The sequence below is a fragment of the Muscardinus avellanarius genome (genome assembly GCF_963383645.1).
Source record: "Muscardinus avellanarius genome assembly, chromosome: 11".
In the NCBI taxonomy this organism is placed as follows: Eukaryota; Metazoa; Chordata; class Mammalia; order Rodentia; family Gliridae; genus Muscardinus; species Muscardinus avellanarius.
Genome location: NC_137797.1, coordinates 91,122,399 through 91,142,255, shown reverse-complemented (window position 1 = coordinate 91,142,255; position 19,857 = coordinate 91,122,399). Strand labels below are relative to the sequence as shown.

Genomic DNA, 19,857 nt, shown 5'->3' with positions numbered 1-19,857 from the left:
TTTGAATATACTCTAAATTTGGTCGACTCTAATAAACTTCGAGTGACTCTAGTTGAAATAAGAATGTTAGTAATCACTATTAGTAGCTGTAAGGTAAGCATCTCCTTGGGCATTACCCTCATTACATTATCATTAATCCTCAAATTAACTATTACAATAAACTCTTATCCTCTTCACTTTACAGGTAGGGGAACTGAGACTAAAAATAATTAGATAACTTTGTCCAAGGTCATTTAATAAAGCTCTATTAAAGGGAGTCAAGATTCAGACTCTTGACTCTATTCAAGGCCTACCTCTTTTCCAGAAAGCAGAACCAAATAAGCAGCTGTCATTTGTTGAGTGAACTTGATGTCTGATGTATTTGAGGACTACTTTCTCTTTTTGTCTTATCTGATTAGGGAGAAAAGCCCATTTCTGAATCTTTCAGTGTTTACTTTTACCTAAAAACAGGGTGAAAATAATAACTAATAACAATAAATGTAGAAAAAGAATATCCTTAATATTCTAGCCTACTTAAGCCCTACTTGATTAACACCAACTGGTGTTATGAATACAAGAGTTCCTTCTTTTACAATTTCAGTTACCTGCGGTCAAATACAGTCTGAATATATTAAATGAAATATCCCAGAAATAAAAGATTCATAAATTTTAAATGTTGTTCTGTGTAGCACGATGCAATCCCAGGTCCTCTTGCTCTACCCGTCTGACCATGAAGCTTGGTCCAGTGCTACCCACCAATGAGTCACTTCATACTCCTCTAGGTTTTCAGACCCACTGTTTTTACTTTGTAGTGCTTGTGTTCAAGTAACTCTATTTTACTTAATAATGGCTGCAACACGCAAGAGTAGTAATGAAGGGCTCATTACAGTGCACTGTTAGAATTGCTCTATTGCAGTATTAGTTTTTGTTGTTAAGTTCTGCTGTACCCTTATCATGGGTATGTATCTATAGGAAGAAACAGCGTACACAAGGTCCAGAACTATCTGAGGTTTCAAGCATCTGAAAGGAGTCTTGGGACATGTCTCCCTTGGATAGCAGGGATTGTTGTATTAGGATTTCTCCTTGGTTTTCTCTCCCCTGCACCTTTGTACTGATTGTGTAGGCTCACCGCAGGGATTCCAAATCATTAGTAAAGGCTAATGTGTCAAATGCATTTACAGACCAATCCCACTTGGCAACTAGATATTCTGTCAAAGAAAAGACTTGGAGGAGGCAGGAAATGTGGTAGAGAGGCGAGGATGCTAGAGAATTTTTGATAGTCCTGTGAAAGCTAATTGTGCACGTATCTTTCCTCTTTTTTTTTTTTTTGCGGTACTGGGGATGGAACCCAGGGACATTCTACCTCTGAGCTACACCCCTAGCCCTAGTTTTTTATTCTTTATTTTGAAACAGGGTCTCACTGAGTTGCAAAGGGCCTCACTAAGTAGCTGAGGCTGTCCTCCAACTGCGATCCTCCTGTCTCAGTCTCTTGAATGCTGGGGTTACAAGCGTGCACCACTATACCCAGCTCATATCTTTTTGTTTTTCAGATTTTTCTTTTTTTTTTTTAATTGGTGCATTGTAGTCATACATCTTAATGGGATACAAGGGTGGAGGCATACATGCACACATCACTCATTTAGCCCTTCCCCAATTCCCATCCCACTCCCTCCCCTCTCTCTCCTCATGTTTGATTTAGTGATTGTCTTCTTTTGTATTTTTAGTGGTAAATTTTAGGTTGATATATCTCCAATAATTGTAATATAATAGGAAAATATAAGTGACATCTAAGTCATAGATACTCCTAATAGTTCTCTACTTTTATAGAAGTTAGTGAAAATAATTTTCCCCCTTCTAATAACACAAAGCAATTTATTTATTTATTTATTTATTTATTTATTTATTTATTTATTTATTTTGCTGCTAAGGATTGAATCCAGGGGCATTCTATTCACTTTTTCCTTTGAAACAAGTTGTATTTCACTAAGTTGTGGAGGTCCTCACTAAATTGCTGAATCTGGCTGCTGGGATCCTCCTATCTTGGCCTCCCAAGTACTGATATTATAAACATGCATCACCACACCCAGCTAAATCCCCTGAATTTTATCTGCAACTCCTCAGGTGTTATTTATTTATTTATTTATTTATTTATTTTTGTGGTACTGGAGATGGAACCCAGGGGCATTCTACCTCTGAGCTACACCCCCAGCCCTATTTTTATTCTATATTTTGAAACCGGGTCTCACTGAGTTGCAAAGCGCCTAAGTAGCCGAGGCTGTTCTTGAACCGCGATCCTCCGGTCTCAGCCTCCCAAATGCTGGGATTACTAGTGTGCGCCACCACGCCCGACTCCTCAGGTGTTATGATACAGGTGAAGAACTCCCACCACAGAGTATGCTTTATATTTTCATCAAACTATTTTATCTTTCTGTCCTGAAGAGTCAAGCTACTGATTTGTTTATTTCAGAAACAAGAAGATAACCATTTTCAATATATGCCAGGCAAAATAACTGAAGACATTAACCCCAACAAAATATATAATGCAAAAAAGTTTAATAACTGTATTTAAATGTGGTTTTTGGTTTAGTTTTACTTTTAGTATGTTAGTGATGTGCATGTGACCTCCACATAAACATGTTTTGGTAACTGAAAATCTTCTGGAAGTCATGGTATCTATCAAGATGCCAGGCCGTATAATGTAAGGGCTCAGCTATCTAAATCTTATTATACTGAGCTCGGTACCATGCGATATTGCTGTTTGGTTTCCATTTATACACAGGAAGTACAGTACTCAGTTAATAGCTTGGGATATACTATAGATATTCACTATAAGAAAAGGTCAATTTTTTTAACTTTCTAACTTTTTTAACTTTCTTTTTTTTTTTTTTTGGTGGAACTGGGGATGGAATCCAGAGGCTTTCTACCTCCGGGCTATACTCCCAGACCTATTTTTATATTTTATTTGGAAACAGGGTCTCACTAAGTTGCTGAGAGCCTCACTAAGTAGCTGAGGCTGGCTTCGAACCTGTGCGATCCTCCTGTCTCAGCCTCCCAAGCGCGGGGATTACAAGCGTGCGCCACCACGCCCGGCTAACATTTTTAACTTTCTAACTCTATTCAGGAACTTTACACTGATACTGTGTGTGTGTGTGTGTGTGTGTGTGTGTGTGTGTGTATGTGTGTGTGTACAGTACTGGGTGTTGAATCCAGGGACATTTTACCTCCAAGCTATACCCCCAACCCTTTTTACTTTTTGTTTGGAAACAGGGTCTTGCTAGGTTGCTGAGGCTGACCTCAAACCTGCAGTTCTCCTGTCTCGGCCTCCCAAGTATTAGGATTACAGGCATGCACCACCACACCCTGCTTACGCTGATATCTTGAAGTCAGCCATGATAGTACTTTCACCATGGAAACTGGCAAATGCTACAAATACCCCCTCCCTTCTTAAACATTTTCCATCACAGTGTTACAGAGGTGCTATGCTTTGGGAAGGGACTGCCTTGTTTGGGGTTGGAGTGGGTGATGCCCGTCAACAGTGACACAACATCGCATCACACGAATTGGCCATTTAAAGGTGACCACCAAACCACCAGCCATTTGCACGGAGGCCCTGGACTCTGTGATGAGAGTGTATTCAAGCAGCAGTAAAGACAGAGTGGTTTTGATTTCAGTATTAAGGGTTCCTGTGCTAGCAAAGACTAAAATTTTTTTTATAGGGATAAACTGGGGCCAAATGCCTTTATCATTATTATTAGGTATTATTTACTAATATGAAAATAATTCAGGGTGCAATGAATTATTGCAGAAATTACATTTCTAAAGCCTCAGATTTCTCTCCTTTGTAGCACACACTTCTTGAGATGATTGGGCATAGGAATACACGCAAAGTGTTCAGAACGCTCTAAGTGCCATAAAAGTCTGTATTATTGTTATTATTACTTATGGTAAACAGCTCTCTGTAGGATACACCACTTGCTCTGGACCCAGAGCTTTTCTTATGAACTCCATAGCAGGAACTAGCACTTAGCCAACTACGTTAGCTTAGATCGGGGGTTTTCAAAGCGTGACCTCAGGACCAGCAACGATTCTCAGCCAATGTGTTAGAATGAAGAGTCTCGGCCGGGCGTGGAGGCACGCGCTTGTGATCCCAGCATTCCGGAGGCTGGGAGGATCGCGGTTCGCCGCCAGCCTCAGCTACTTAGTGAGGTCCTTTACAACTCAGTGAGTCCCTGTTTCAAAATAAAGTATAAAAATAGGGCTCGGGGTGTAACTTGGAAGTAGAATGTCCTGGGTTCCATCCCCAGTACTGAAAAAAAAAAAAAAATTCTCAGTCCCTACTCCAGATCAATTGAATGAGAAATTCTATGGATGGGATCAATTTTTACCAAGCTCTTCAAATGATCCTGAACTTTATCTTATAAGAATCCAGTTAAAATGCTTAAGCCATGCTAAATATTCTCTCCAATCTTGAAATCCTGATCCAATAAACAAACTTTAATAGATCCTTTTGAAATATTCTGTCTCATATTATTTAATTTTCTGGTACATTGTGTGTTAAAAAGTCTCTTGAGTGAGACTATATTTAATTGACACATTGTAGTATATTTATCATTTGTTGAAAATGATTTCTTATATTTTACCTTAAATTATATTAAGTAGATGAAAATTCATAGACATTGTTTTTTTTATTTCCATACTGGGGATAGAACCCAGGGGCATTCTACCTTCGTCGAGTAACACCCCCCCAGCCCTATTTTTTATTTTTTTATTTTGAGACAGGGTCTCACTAAGTTGCAGAAGGTTTTTACTAAGTATCTGAGGCTGTCCTTGAATCTGCAGTCCTCCAGTCTCAGCCTCCCAAGTACTGGTTTTACAAGCATGTGCCACCACACCTGGTGACATTCTCTTAAGAAATATACAGAGAAACATTTCCAGTTCCATGACTTTCCTGCTTGATCCGTTGACTGTGCAAACACGAGGAGAGAGTTCATCTTGTTACTGTATTGATTGAATTAAAGCACTTCAAATACGGAGGCGGAAGTTGATTAACTCACAGAAATAGAGTCACATTTCAGGTTCACAAACGAAAGGTAGGAATGGAAGAGGAGACACGCTGAAAGGCATTTGACAGGGGAAGGCTGTATTCCCCAGACGACCCTGTCAAGAGCCAACACTGACAACAAAAAGAAGAAAACAGATAAATTGGAGGTTGTGTGAATGTCACAGGACCAGAATATAAATGCATAGGGCCGAAGGGAAGCAACTCTCAGTAATTCTTATTCTCACAAAATGTTTAGGGTGATACCGTCTAGCAATAACAAAATGAGAAGGAGAAAATAAAACGTGGTTCCATCTCCAAGAAACTGGTCCTGTACTCACCTTTTATAACAACAGTCTTTAAAAAGATACCACTGCAGGTGCCATAGGCCGAGAAACAGAAACAAAGCCGGTGTGTGACGAAACTCAGGACTCTTCCATCTAGAAATGCACTTAGCATTCAGAGGACATTTCGACCCTGTTTAACTCTCCACCTCGCAAGAGGGGTTGCAGACTTCGCCCTGTGCAGACAAAAGAATAGCTCGAGACAGAATGTGGAATTTGGGACTTAAGTTTTCTCTTTATGCTAAGCAAATTGTAGAAACACACATCCAGAAACAGGTTCACATGGTGATAGTTGTCTTTCTTTTCCATTAGAATATCATTTTAATGTTAACTTTTTTCTTTCTTTCTTTTTTCTTTCTTTTATCCTTTTTTGTGTATGTGTGTGAGAGTATGTGTGTGTGTATATATGTGTGTGTGCGTATGAGAGAAAGAAAGATAGAGATTGATTGATTGACTCTGAGCTATACCCCCAGCCTTATTTTATTTTTTACTTTAAAACAGGGTCTCACTATGTAGTAGAGGGCCTCACTAAGCTGCCAAGGCTGGCCTCAAACCTGCAATCCACCTGTCTCAGCCTCCCCAAACACAAGGATTACAAGAGTTTGGCTTAATGTTTTCTTTCCTTCCCTTCCTTCCTTCCTTCCTTCCTTCCTTCCTTCCTTCCTTCTCTTTCTTTTTTCTTTCTCTTTCTTTCTTTCTTTCTTTCTTTCTTTCTTTCTTTCTTTCTTTCTCTCTCTCTTTCTTTTTCTTTACTTTTTCTTTTTTGGTACTGGGGATGGAACCCAGGGTCATTCTACCTCTGAGCTACACCCCCAGCCGTATTTTTTATTCTTTATTTTGAAACAGGGTCTCACTAAGTTACAGAAGGCCTCACTAAGTAGCTGAGGCTGGCTTTGAACCTGCTGTCCTTCTGTCTCAGCCTCCCAGGTACTGGGATTACAAGCGTGCACCATCACATCGGGCTAACTTAATGCTTTCTTCTCTCTATAATAATCCAGACGTGGACTTAATCTTACCAAGCTCTTAAATGCTAGGTGCTGTACTGCCTTCCCAGCCCTGGTTTCCAGTGCCATTCAGGGCTCATGCCTATCTTTCATTTGTGAACCTGAAATCTGACTCTATTTCTGACAGATAATCCACTTCCACCTTTGTGTTCATTAAAGGAATTTGTGCTTGGTAACACCGCCTGTCCACCTCAGGCCTGGGCATCTGGCCCAACAAGTGCCTTCTCTACAACTTCACGTGTCTGTTTCCTGTTCTGTGGGCCTCACCTTGCCATATCTAATGAGTACTCTGGCTCTGATTCCAGGAATTTTGTCCAGAAAGGTTTGACAGTCTCACTGCTCATTAACATCCGCTCCCCTTCCTCGCCTGGGAAGCCAGAACACCCTGTCTTTCTGTCATGTCCCTGTCCTGCCAGCTCAGGAAGCAAGACCCTTGGTCTGGCCTGAGAAGTCTGTTTTCCTCCCCATGTCTGTAAAACCTTCAGTGTTAAGTAGTCAATAAACACTTCTCTTCTAGAATAGGTTTATACTCAACACCAATAAACTCTCTAATTAAATAATTGTTATGCAGAACTGTAGGTAAGAAAATGAAACCAAACCCAGAACCCAGAACCCATCAAGCCCTATCAGATGGGTAAAAAAAAAAAAAAAAAAAAAAAAAAAAAATTTAAATACATTGAATTAATCCAAGCTTCCTAGCAAACACCCTATCCAAGGACCTAAAAGTGAAGCTTTCAAAAATCCCAAAGGATATTTAGTGTAATAATGTTCAGATATGAAATGATATTATCACCAAAATTATAAGACGTGTATTTGAAATGCTTTCTATTGAGGAGTCAGAGGTTCTTTGTAACTGGGTAACTTCCTGCGCACTTTTCTGTTTCACTAGACTGTCTTTCTGGATGGGTGAGTGTTTCCTACGGTTTCGATTGTTTCACACACGCCAAAGACTTAACAAACGACCCCATCTCTCCAGCCCAGGCCTCATTCCTGAGCTCTCGGCCCCTATGGCTGAGCTTTGAATCCACGTGGGACCATCATATCCCACCCCCGTTCTGTTCCTCCTCGTATACCTGGTGTTTCATGAAATGCCAGCACCATACACAGGCAGCTCAAGTCTGGTAGAACACCGCCCACAACCCCTCCTTTGCCTTTACAACAAATTCATCTTTAGAACCTGTGGATTTAGCTTCTCTGTTGTCACTCAAACACACCAATTGTCTGTCCCCCTCCCTGGGCGCAGGCGCTCAGCCCTTCCCATTGGAGAGCCTAGCTGGACTTCTCTCCCCAGATAATGCCTCTGTCCATCTGCCATGCTTCTATCCCGAGCAGTACTCTCTTCCTTCACCTTCCTCCTTCTAGCTAATTTCTGCTTATCTTTCAAATCCCATCTTCTTCCAGGACCTTTCTTTGAGTCTCCTTTCTGTGTGTTCTTATAGCACGTATGGATTTAGGACCTACACGCTGCTGTCCATCCACACTCTTTCCCCACTGGAATAAGATTCTTGGACACTGGATTGTCCTTAGAGTAAAAGGACTCAGTTTTCCCATTTCTCAGTTCCCAGAGTCATACAATATAGCTCAGGGTCTAGCTATTGTATAGCCTCAAAGTTTGATTGAAGAAATGAGATGTCCTAGAATGAGGCCGTGCATTTCTATGCGACGTCTTGCTGGAAACCAGGCTAAATGAAGGCTGCAGAGAAGTGAACTCCTGCTGAGAGGGGAAATTATATTCAAACAGAGGCTCCGGATCAGATTTTTAAGATGCTGGTTACTGAGGCCTGATTATTGAAAAGATGTCTCTCCTAAACACAAAAAGGGGTGATGGCCAACGTTAGCACACCAGCCTCTAGGGAGAGATGCCGACTCTGTGTACCTGCAGCCAGAGACTAACAAGGGAGCGTGTGCTTCGGTGGTATAACAATCCCCCGCAGAAGCAGCTTTAGAACCTTCAATCTGATTTGTTGCCAATAAACAAAACAGAGGTCTTTCTTAGGCTGTTTCGGGTCTGTAAATTCTTAATGCGAGAATACATCCTAAATCCCTACAGGCTTTATCAGACTTGTGTATCAATTTGATATTCTTTTAAAATGTGCTTTAAAAAAGCACTTCATCCCTGACTTGGAGATGTTGCCCATATTATAGGCTACAAAACAACTTCAGCACCATTACCCCTGCACCTGCCTGAACACCTGCCTCCCCGGGTCTCCCTGCTTTGTTTTCCATCCACACCTCTCCAGTCCCTGCCACGCTCACAGGTTTTAATGCTGTGTGTCTCCACTGGAAATATTATCTACTGCTATTAAAGCAGACCGTCCTAATGATGGAAAACTCTGGAAACAGCCTGTACTAAAAGAAGGCTTGGCTTTTGTCTTCATGGTCTAATAGGAATCTGAACGGCCTTCCATTGGGAACAGATGAAGACACAGGCGACTGAAAGGAGAATAGGCGTATTACCTTAAAATGCTATATGGACTTTGTAAGCTACTGGCTTTACCACCCTACAGAGATAGTCTGTGATGTGATGCTGACTCATGGTGGAAATTAGGAGATTACCAAACCAGCTATTTAATGGCTGCTAGGTGACTCAACCACCCCTCCAACACTTAAGCTCTAGGAAACTCATGCTTATTAGAAAATGCAATTCTGGAAACTTAGTAAGGCGCTAAGTAACTTGGCAAGACCCTGTTTCAAAAATAAAAAGTAAACAAAGGCTGGGGGTGTAGTCTGGAGGTAGAATGTCCCTGGGCTCCATCTCCAGTACAGAGAGAGAAAGAGAGAAAGAATTCACGTGACACACAGAGAGGAACAATTCTGTTGCTTCTGTTTCCTATATTAAAGTAGAGAACTTTTTCAACATTTTTAAGGTTTCCCAAATTGCATGTGAATAGGTATGCTTTGATTAGAAACTCTAAACTATGTTCTATGTTATTTTTAATTTTTAATTTTTTTTACGGTACCAAGGATGGAACTCAGGGACATTCTACCTCTGAGCTACATCCCCTGCCCTATTTTTTTATTCTTTATTTTGAAACAGGGTCTCACTACTGAGTTACAAAGGGACTCACTAAGTAGCTGAGGCTGGCCGCGAACCCGGATCCTCCTGTCTCAGCCTCCCAAATGCTGGGATTACAAGTGTGCACCACCACGCCCGGCTCTAAACCATGATTTGAAGACTCTAGTTCATGAAGGACCTGCGGTGTGGCTGACATGTGAGAGAGTGAGCATTCTCTCTCAAGGTCACGGTCCCTCCTACCACCCTCCTGGAGAGGATGTACTGATACTGATACTCACAACCTCAGAAGTGGCTCTCTGTCCCCCGCCCCCAGGGTCTTCCCACACAGCAGCCAGGAAGCATGGCCTCTGCTTCTGCTCTACTGTTCACCTCTCTCTCCTGAGATTACCTGCTGTCCTTTGAGCACGATAATACCCCGGTGTCCTCCTGGTCAAGCCACCCAACACCAGCGCTCCTTTTCCTGAACCTGTCTCAAGCCTTTCCTTTGTCTGAAAACCCTCAAGGGGGCTCCACGGCCTGCCCCACTGGGTGCTCCTCAGGCCCCCATCCTGCTCTTCCTGCTCCTGTAGCCTGGCCCTCCCTCAGCCGGGCCTGACCCTGCTTGGCTCTCCTCTCAACACACTTTGTGCATCCCTGGGTGAGGCTGCTTTCACCAGAGCTGCCTGATTTGCGTCCTGGTTCTCTTCTTTACTTGCTCTGAGCCCCTGCGTCCTCATGTACAGTATGGGGATCATAATAGCGTCTAGGGCTTTGTGACAATTATGTGAGGAGATGTCCTTAGAAGAGCTCCAGCATGTCGTAAGGATTTGGCTAATGTTAGTGATATACTATTAGGCCTTCTAAAGGCCACTGCAAATCCAAATCCACATGTGTGTACATGTGTGTACATGTGTGTGGGGGGGGGTACTGGGGATTAAACCCAGGGGCATTCCAACCTACGAGCTATACCTCCCAGCTCTTTTTATTTTTCTGTTTGGAAATAGAGTCTCACTAGGTTGCTGGTGCTGTCCTCAAACCTGCTATCCTCCTGTCTCAGCCTCCCAAGTACTGAGATTACAGGCATGCACCACGGCGCCCGGCTCGAAATCACTTCCTGAGTGAAGCCTTTTATATTTTCCAACCCAAAGTCAATTCCTTCTGCTTTTTGTACTTCTCCAAATACCATTGGCTCTATAACGCTCTTAGAATAGTACTTATTTTGGCCTATACTAGACTGAAAACTGATTCAGTGTTCTCAGCTTTATTTATCATTGTACATACTCCAAAGGACCTTGTCTAGCACGGGGCATATCACAAGGACGTAACAAATACTGAGAATATCAAAATAAATTGACTTCACCGTTTTAGAACTGTGTTCCACAAATTGAGAAAAAACACAGCCTATAAGGATAAGTAAAATGAAACGAATAGCTTGATATCACATGAACGTTACCGGTGAGAGACACCCCGATGGGTGTCATTGGAACCGGGACTCGCTCCGATAACGTCCTTTCTTCTGTGTCCCTCTTGCAGGTCTGCGTAGCGGCCTATCTTGGCTTGTTTATGCTTTGTGTCTCATATCAAGTTGACGAACGGACATGTATCCAGTTTTCTATGAAAGTAAGTTTTTATTTTAAACCATCACGTAGAAACACGAGTACGTAATAAAGGAGTGCTTTTTAAGGGGTTGCATATCTGATGAGTCTAGAAATTACATTTTCAGGGAAGCCAAAAAATGTTTTAGGAGGGCATTGATCCAGACCCAAAGGCAATGCCAGTCCTTCTCAAGTCTTAATTTCCATGAACTGGGTTGGCGTGGAGCATATGAAAGATGTCCTTTAATGCCCTTAAAAGGAATATTGCTCATTCAGTGCCTCAACAAAACACTTGGCCTGGCAAAGGTGTCTGTCGGTGCCCACTTCCATATCTTGGGGGTTATTTGAAATATTTTAATAATAAAGCAATCTAAGTGCATTTCCCCTCGTAGGCGGGATCACTGAGACAGAAAAAGTACATTGGGTGCATCCAAAGGATTGGGGCCAGACTTCTGAGGGCATTGGCTGGGATACGCATGGTTTGGCAAGTGTGAGTGTCTTTCATTTACGTGAATTTTTTCTCTGTTAGGGGCAGTGAGTTTGGCTGGAGTCAATTCAAGCGTACCACCTTTTAACTGCCTAGTAGAATATTCTCCAAAGGGGCACACAGACATCATCTTTCCAAATTTAAAGACGTAAAGCACTGAACAGAGCAATTGGAGCCAGTAGAAATCAAATTCTTTCATTTTCTCTCACCTATTGTAGTAAAGAATAAAAGCTTTTTGAATTTTTTTTTATCCGTTCACACTACTTACTTTTCTTCTAAAAACCTCCATAAAACTGGGTGCTCTTTTGTTCACTACAAGAAAACATAAGGCATAAGAGCAGGTCACCAATATTATTTCAAACTTATTGGGATGAAGATCGTAAGATGACTTTGAATATTGTAGTATAAATTGAAGCTTAACAAAAAGCAATGCGCTGATGCATTTAAAATAATGCTGTAAGAAGGAAATTGATGGAATAAAAACTCACATTCTATGAATAAATGAAAAAAAGCTGCGCACTTAGAATGTATGATTCTGCAAATCAAGAAGTCAGTTATCGGTGAGTGGTGTGATTATAGCAACATTTCATAGCTTTTCTCTAATTTTAAGTGTTCTACAGTGATGAAATAACACTTTTGTAATTACAAATAAGAGATGCTCTTTTTATTTTATTTTATTTTGTGGTACTGGGGATGGAACTCAGGAGGCCTTCTACCTCTGGGCTATACCCCCAGACTCATTTTGTGTTTTATTTTGAAACAGGGTCTCACTAAGTTGCTGAGAGCCTTATTAAGTAGCGGCTGGTTTCGAACCTGCGCGATCCTCCTGTCTCAGCCTCCTAAGTACTGGGATTATAAGCGTGCGCCACCACACCCGGCTTGATGCTGTTTTTAAAAAGTTGCCTGGGTTAACATTATTTTGGTCCATATACTTACATTTGAAATTTTTACTTTTTCTGTCTGAGGACTTTCCTTAAAAGAACAAGGCCAAATAGATCGGAGACAGCAGTTCATGTTTAATATTTTTGTCGAGGTCTGACTAACAAATAGGGCCTGATGATGGAAGGAAGGAAGAAAGGTTGGTTTAAAAAGGAAGGAGGGAAGGAAGGAGGTAGGAAGGGAGGATAAATTTTTAAAAAGCCTACTAAACACGGGAACTTCATTCACTAGGTAAAACCACTTTAAACTAGATTTTAATCAATTTATGTGAAATGCATTCATCCTTTACTCCACCCCAGAAGATCCCCCAAACCAGCAGAAGCAAATGCCTCACTCCCAGAGAGACCCCAAAGGCATCTCAACATCCGCTTCTTAGTTAAAACACGGAGTGAGGAGAAAAAGAGAAAAGAAAGAGAAAAAGTCACTGCCAATGTCAGCCAGGTGGAGAATTTCCCACTAGGAAGATCTCATTAGCTGCCTATTTTTTCACCTGTGACAGACGTTGACAAATACGGAGACACTTTTCTCTTCCCCTGAATGTGACCTTTAGTGATGGTTGCTGCCAGCAATCTAAGGTTCTCTCTCTAGTGTCTTCAGGTCAGAATGAGCTTCAGCCAGTCTGCAGGTTTTCCAGAGGCCCACTAGGGTTCAGTGGACTCCTCTGGGCTTCTCCTCATTCCAGGAGGAGGTGGGAGTGACTGGCATTTTCCTAAAATGCTTCCCACCAGCATAAATGCATGTCAGCACCCAATATCGGCACCCTGGCAAAACCCACTGTGTTCTATAGATTCAGATGTGGAATGCCTATAAAAACTTAAATTGAGCAACAAATACAGCACTTATAGTAACTTTAAAATTATACTTAGGTATATATATATGCGTTTGTAATATATATATTTGGTGTGTGTGTGTGTGTGCGCGCGCGCGTGTGTGTGTTACTATAGGGATTGTATCCAGGGTTGTTCTACCTCTGAGCTACTACATGCCCAGTCCCATTTTATTTTTTATTTTGAAACAGGGTCTCACTAAAAGTTGTGGAGGGCCTCGTTAAATTGTTGAGGCTGGTTTCAAACGTGTACTCTTCCTGTCTCAGCCTTCCAAGTCCTAGGATTACAAGTGTGGGTCATCTTGCCTGGCTTTATTTTTTTATTATTTTATTTTGAAAAAGGGCAAATTTTTTATTTTGAAACAGGCTAAGTTGCTCGGAGTTTGCAAACTGCAGAGGCTGGCTGTGAACCCGAGATCCTTCTGTCTCAGCCTCCCAAGTACTAGGATTACAGCTGTACATCACCCCACCTGACTACTTTGAAATAATATCTGGGTAGTTCTAGTGTTCGCGGAATTGACAACTTGGGGCTTAACGGGTTAATAAGCTTTGTCTGAGAAGTCTATTTACTTCTGTTGAGAACCCAGACAGATACACCCAGATAGATCGCCAGGGCAAGCAATCATGTCTCCAGGACAGCCTCTTTGTAGATTGCGTACACACACACACACACACACACACACACACACACACACACACCACACTTCTTTGGGCAGGCCCGCCAAGTCACCTTTCCTTCTTTTTCCCTGGCCTCCGTCCCTGGGCATGGCGGGTCTTTGGGCTGTGGATGGCGCCTCCTGCTTGGCCCCACGGCCCCGCTTTCTCGGGGCTCACCTGGATTTTCGGAATCGTGGCGGGTTCACGTGCTTGCGGGCACATCCCCGGTGCCCATCCCCAGGGCAGCCTCCCCTGCGCGGCGCGGCGCGGGGCCCTTCCCACCCAGGCCACCGGGAAGGTAATTAGATTGAAGCAGCCACCTCCTGCCAGGCGCTGGGTACCAGCTGGAGGGAGGCTGCGGGCGGGGGAGGGGGGGGCTTGCGGAGACGCGCCCGGGTTACATAAGTGCGCGGCCCGCGCCCCGCAGCCGGCTGCAGACACCGCAGGCCCCGCGGGGCTGGGCGCCCAAGGTCACCCCACGCACTTGGCTGAGAGCTTATTCGTGCCGCCTAGGTAAAACAAGCCGCTTGATTTTAAATCGTGGATTCTAACCCAGAAGCTGGTTGCTGCGGATGGCTGTAATGGCTGCTGCTGATGTAGCCCACAGGCTTCGGGGGATCCAGTGTATATTTACGACCTAAAATGGATAAGAAACCTGATTCCGTGGCTTCATGCTGTTTGGTGATGCTTTCCCGGGAGGGAGACGCAGAGTCGCTACGTGTGTGAAATGTGCGCCCATGTGAATTTGCTCCTATTCAAAGGAGCGTGGCTTTTCTTTGTGCAATCGCTGGCTTCTAGCATTTTAAGAGTCTCAGTTAAAATTGAGCGGTTACCGTGTTTGTATAAATGTTTACATCCCCCCTACAAGCCAGCTATGCATTGTTACTCCCACATGACAGAGAATAAGGCAGTCTGAAGTTGGTATGTTCAGCCCCGAGGACTGGCAGCCCTCTCCTGTTCCATGAATTTGCCTATTTGTATCACAAATACTTAGCGTTGCTCTGACCATTCACTGTTCAAAGCCCTTTACAAGCATGACTCTTCAGATCTTTATAATAATCCTGTGAAGTCGGTGCTATTATGATCTTCACTCCAGGTTTATAGTTGAAGAAAGACAGATGATTGATTAATTTGCCCAAAGAGAGTAGCGAGGGAGGGGAGAACCAAGTTCTAACCCTGACATTCTGGTTCATGTGTTTAACCCTCCCGCGGTATTGCTATGCATTTATTAAATGATGTCGGGCAAGTCTTTTGATTTTTGAGCAAAAACCCTTCTTTTAAAAAGTCAAAGTTCCCATTTTTAGCAAATGGATTTTTGCTTCCAGTGAATATTATAGAAATCTGCATATAAGGGTGGTGTGTGTGTGTGTGTGTGTGTGTGTGTGTGTGTGTGTGTGTGTGTGTGTGTTTTGAGGATAGGAAAGTGATTACAAGACCTCTCAGTTCCATTCATTAAAGACAATAAAATGTGTAAAGAAAACTCCATTTTGGGGCCTTCTACCAGCAGCTCACTACCTCAGGGGTAACTATCACTTTAACTCGGCTTTCCCTGTCCCTCCTGACACTGCACTAAGGTTCCCAGAGTATGTGGTTCCCAGAAACAGCTGCAATGGCGCAGGCGCGTGCATGCACACACACACACACACACACACACACACACACACACACACACACACACACACACACCACGACACAGACAGCACAATTTGGCTCTTGGCCCAAGTATCTGAAGTCAGTCATCAAAGCCAGAAGCGGTAGTGCTCACCTGTAATGTCAGTATTTACTTGGGAGGTCGAGACAGGAGAATTGAAGGCTCAGAGGCCAGTGTCAGCAGCTTAGTAAGGCCCGGCTTCAAAATAAAAAATACAGGCGCCCAGCGTGGTGGCGCACGCTTGTAATCTCAGCGCTTGGGAGGATGGCACAGGTTCGAAGCCAGCCTCGGCTACTTAATAAAGCTCTCAGCAACTTAGTGAGACCCTGTTTCCAAATAAAGTATAAAATAAGTCTGGGAGTATAGGCCAGAAGTACAAAAGCCCCTGGGTTCTACCCCCAGTACCCCACACCCCAAAAAAATTAAAAATAAAAAAGGGAGCCAGGCGTGATGGTGCACGCTTGTAATTCCAGCATTTGGGAGCCTGAGACAGGACGATCACGGTTCGAGGACAGCCTCAGCTACTTACTAAGGCCCTTCGCAACTCAGTAAGACCCTGTTTCAAAATAAAGAATAAAAAAATAGGGCTGGGGATGTAGCTCAGAAGTAGAATGTCCCTAGGTTCCATCCCCAGTTGCAAAAAAAAAAAAAAAAAAAAAAAAGATAAGAAAAAGAAAGAAAGAAGGAAAGAAAAGAGAAAAACAATCATTAGGCCTGAATGTTTCAGAACCCAGAACATTTCAAGCATTCTATCCCATTAACCATACACAATAATCTCATATCTTTAAGCATTCCATTTTGCATACAATCTAGTCACTTCACATACAAAGGACATATCATAAATTAAATATTTCCTTTTTAATTTTATAACAATCACTTTTTATTTATCTGGTTCCCTTCCTCCAAGGAATACTGAACACGGTGAACGTAAATTATCCTTGTTAACTCTATGAGATTTAAGATAAGACTTTCACAGATGAAGGTACTTGGGTTACACTTGACAACCATTTGAATACTTGAAAAGATATCTTTGATTAAAAGATTCAAAGAATTCAAAGAATTTGATTCAAAGAATTTGTGCACTCCTTGGTTAAGACATTAAGGCATATTAAGACAAAAATGGTGTTAACAGCTCCAGTTTGTTCTAGTAACCTCAGATATACAGCCAAGTTGTATGTAATCTTGAATGGATTCCCTTAGAGGCAAACTGGAATCCCACACTTAGGGCTGGAGCAGCTGCTTGCACTCACACACATGTGTGTGCATGTGGGCATATGCCTTATATTAAAAATTACACACCTTAAATTAAAAATTATTCTGTATTTAAGTCGGACGTGGTGGCGCATACTCTAATCACAGTTCTTGGGAGGCTGAGACAGGAGAATCACAGGTTCGAGGTCAGCCTCAGCAACTTGGCTAGTTGGTGAACAGCCTTCACCAACTTAACAAGATTCTTTTTCCAAAGAGAAAATAAAATAGGGATGGAGGTGTAACTCAGAGGTAGAATGCCTCTGAATTCAATACCTAATGCCAAAAAAAAGTATTCTATATTTAAGACTTGAAAACACTTGAAATTGTCGCGGTGTGGATGGTCATTCCATAGCAGAATTTTCATACACTTTTATAGCTTTTATTTAGACTTTTGTTTTATCTTATAATTTTCATTTTTATTTTATAATGGAAGGTAAGAGGAGGGCATAATCTTTATCAAATTTCTTTAATGCAAAGCCGGAGATGCTTGGAGCTAGTCTCACTTTGAGGAGTGCATGTTGAGCAGAATCGCTCCCTGTAAAGAACAACTTCTTTTTTTTTTTTGGTGGTACTGGAATTCCCGGGAACCCTTCTACCTCCAGCTACACTCCCAGACCTATTTTATACTTTTTTTTTTTTTAATTTGGAAACAGGGTCTCTTAAGCCAGCATGGCTAGCTTTGAACCTGTGCGATCCTCCTGTCTCCACCTCCCAAGCGTGGGGATTACAAGCCACCACGCCGGGTGTAAAGAACAACTTTTGACTGTAGGAACAAAAATTGTGTACTATTAGCTACAGACACTCGTTCCCAGGTTAGGAGAGCCTAAGTCTCATCTAGACCCTCAACAGACGGCCCACCAAGAGAAATGTTTCCAGTAAGTGAGTCTAATCACAAGAGCATTTCTTGTTCTGTACAACAGATTTTTATTATGGGCATGCTAATGAATACCTACAATTTTGGGTCAAAATATTTCAGCAAGCTAAATGCCTTTTAAATATTAAAAAAAATTTTTTTTTGTAGCACTGGGAATGGAACCCAGGGGCATTCTACCTCTGAGCTACACCCTCAGCCCTGTTTTTTATTCTTTATTTTGAAACAGGGTCTCACTGAGTTGCAAAGGGCCTCACTAAGTAGCTGAGGCTGTCTGTGAACCTGGATCCTCCTGTCTCAGCTTCCTGAATGCTCGGATTACAAGCGTGCACCACCATGCCCAGCTCTAAATGCTTTTATTGTTTAGAGATTGCATGGTCTTTTTTCACAGGATTAGAACTTTAGGCGTTTCCAATCCCAAGGTCAAGGTGCAGGTCTGTGGGGGTCAGAGCCCTGGTGGTTGAGGAGCACAGAATCTACATGGTTATGGTCAAACTTGGGTGTTGTAGCTGACATCAAGTCAGCTGCCTGCCAGAACCATAGTTTACTTCTCCCAGTAACCTCTTTCTGGGGCTCCTGGCACTTAGAGACGCAGTGTGGCAACCACTACATACATAGTCTTTTCTCACCAGCCTGTATTGATAGTTGATTAGTTACTGATAATTTTAGCCCATGCCATGTTGGCATTCCAGAAACCTGCATTTTAATTCCTCACCCCGTTAGCAGTTCTCAATTTCAAAATAAGCACTCTATCACCCAGGAATGGCAATCTTGTCTGGGATTCATTTAAACTGCTTGCTCCCCCAGACATCCCACAATCGAGCCCGCACAGCTGGCGTGATTCTGTATGGCAAATGGAAACGCGATCAGGGTAGAAGCACCACTGGCTGATGAATAAACACGAAGTGTTTTTGATGCCTTGGGTTTCGATGCTGTGTTCCCGAGAGTCAGCCCTTTCACTGGAGAACTTCCTGAGAGAGAAGAAAAAGAACAGTGTGTGTTAATTAGCTGTGTAAATAGTCACCACCGCAGTTCCTTGTAACCAGCGAGGTTCTCTGTGCTTTTCCCCAGCTCTTGTACTTTCTGCTGAGTGCCCTGGGCCTGATGGTCTGCGTGCTGGCCGCCGCCTTTGCCGCCCACCACTATTCACAGCTTGCACAGCTGACCTGCGAGACCGCCCCTGATGCCTGCCAATGCAAGCTGCCCTCCTCGGAGCCACTCAGCAGGACCTTTGTCTACCGGGATGTGACTGACTGTGCCAGTGTCACTGGCACTTTCAAAGTGTTCCTAATCGTCCAGATGGTCCTTAACTTGGTCTGTGGCCTGGTGTGCTTGTTGGCCTGCTTTGTGATGTGGAAGCATAGGTACCAGGTATTTTATGTGGGTGTCAGGATGTACTCCCTAGCTACTTCTGAAGGCCCGCAGCAAAAGTTCTAACAGCTTTGCCCAGAGGTGGGAGAAAAATCAATACACTGACTAGCGGAGGTGGAAAATTTTTCTTTAAAAGGAAGAAAAAAAAAATTTTTTTTTTGGCACTAGGATTTGAACCCAGAGGCATTCTACCTCTGAGCTACATCTCTAACTCTTTATATTTGGAAACAGGGTCTTACTAATGTTGATGAGGCTGACCTTGAAAACTGTGATCCTCCCATTCCAGCCTCCCAAGTACTGGGATTATAAGCACATGCCACTGCACCCAGATGAAAAATGAAAACTTTTGACAATAAAAACTGCTCATCACTCTAAATGAATATTTTTATATTTTTTTCCAAGAAAAAAAAGAGCATTTTTCAGGTTTCTATTTTATTTTTAAAATTGTGTAAGGAAACTGAGATCCAAGTTGATTTGGGAACTATACAAAGTTAAAAGAACACTAAACAGGGAAAGAATGACACAGGTCTGTCGTTAAAAGTCTGGAGTTTATCCCTAACACTTGTTTTATCCATTACTTACATAACCTTCTTTCCTGCTAGTCCAGCCGGGTGATGCCAATTGCCATTTCAGGTCCTCTTGCTGGATTGTGTAGTGTCTTCTGCTCCCTCTCACCTACTGCCATGATCCCCACGGTGTCTTGGAGAAAGGCCAGGCGAGGGGAAGAGTTGAACCTCTTTATTTTCACTTGGTAGAGATGTCTCCAAAGTGTGAAACAGGTTTAAAAAGAAGAGTAGAAAAAGAAGAGACTTTGCAAAAGGCTAAAGAATTGTAAACACCTGGGCGGGG

General features: G+C 42.7%; 1 protein-coding gene across 1 annotated transcript in view; it reads left to right on the top strand.

The window, feature by feature from the left end:
* The window catches only part of SSPN (sarcospan), a gene marked incomplete at both ends in the record, with an annotated part of 43,489 nt that extends 24,415 nt beyond the window's left edge, over nt 1-19,074 (top strand). The window contains 2 exons of the mRNA XM_080704944.1: nt 10,894-10,980; nt 18,709-19,074. Coding sequence (XP_080561070.1) covers nt 10,894-10,980; nt 18,709-19,074 — 453 coding nt within the window. The remainder of the gene's footprint in view (nt 1-10,893; nt 10,981-18,708) is intronic.
* Between the last annotated feature and the right edge of the window lie 783 nt (nt 19,075-19,857).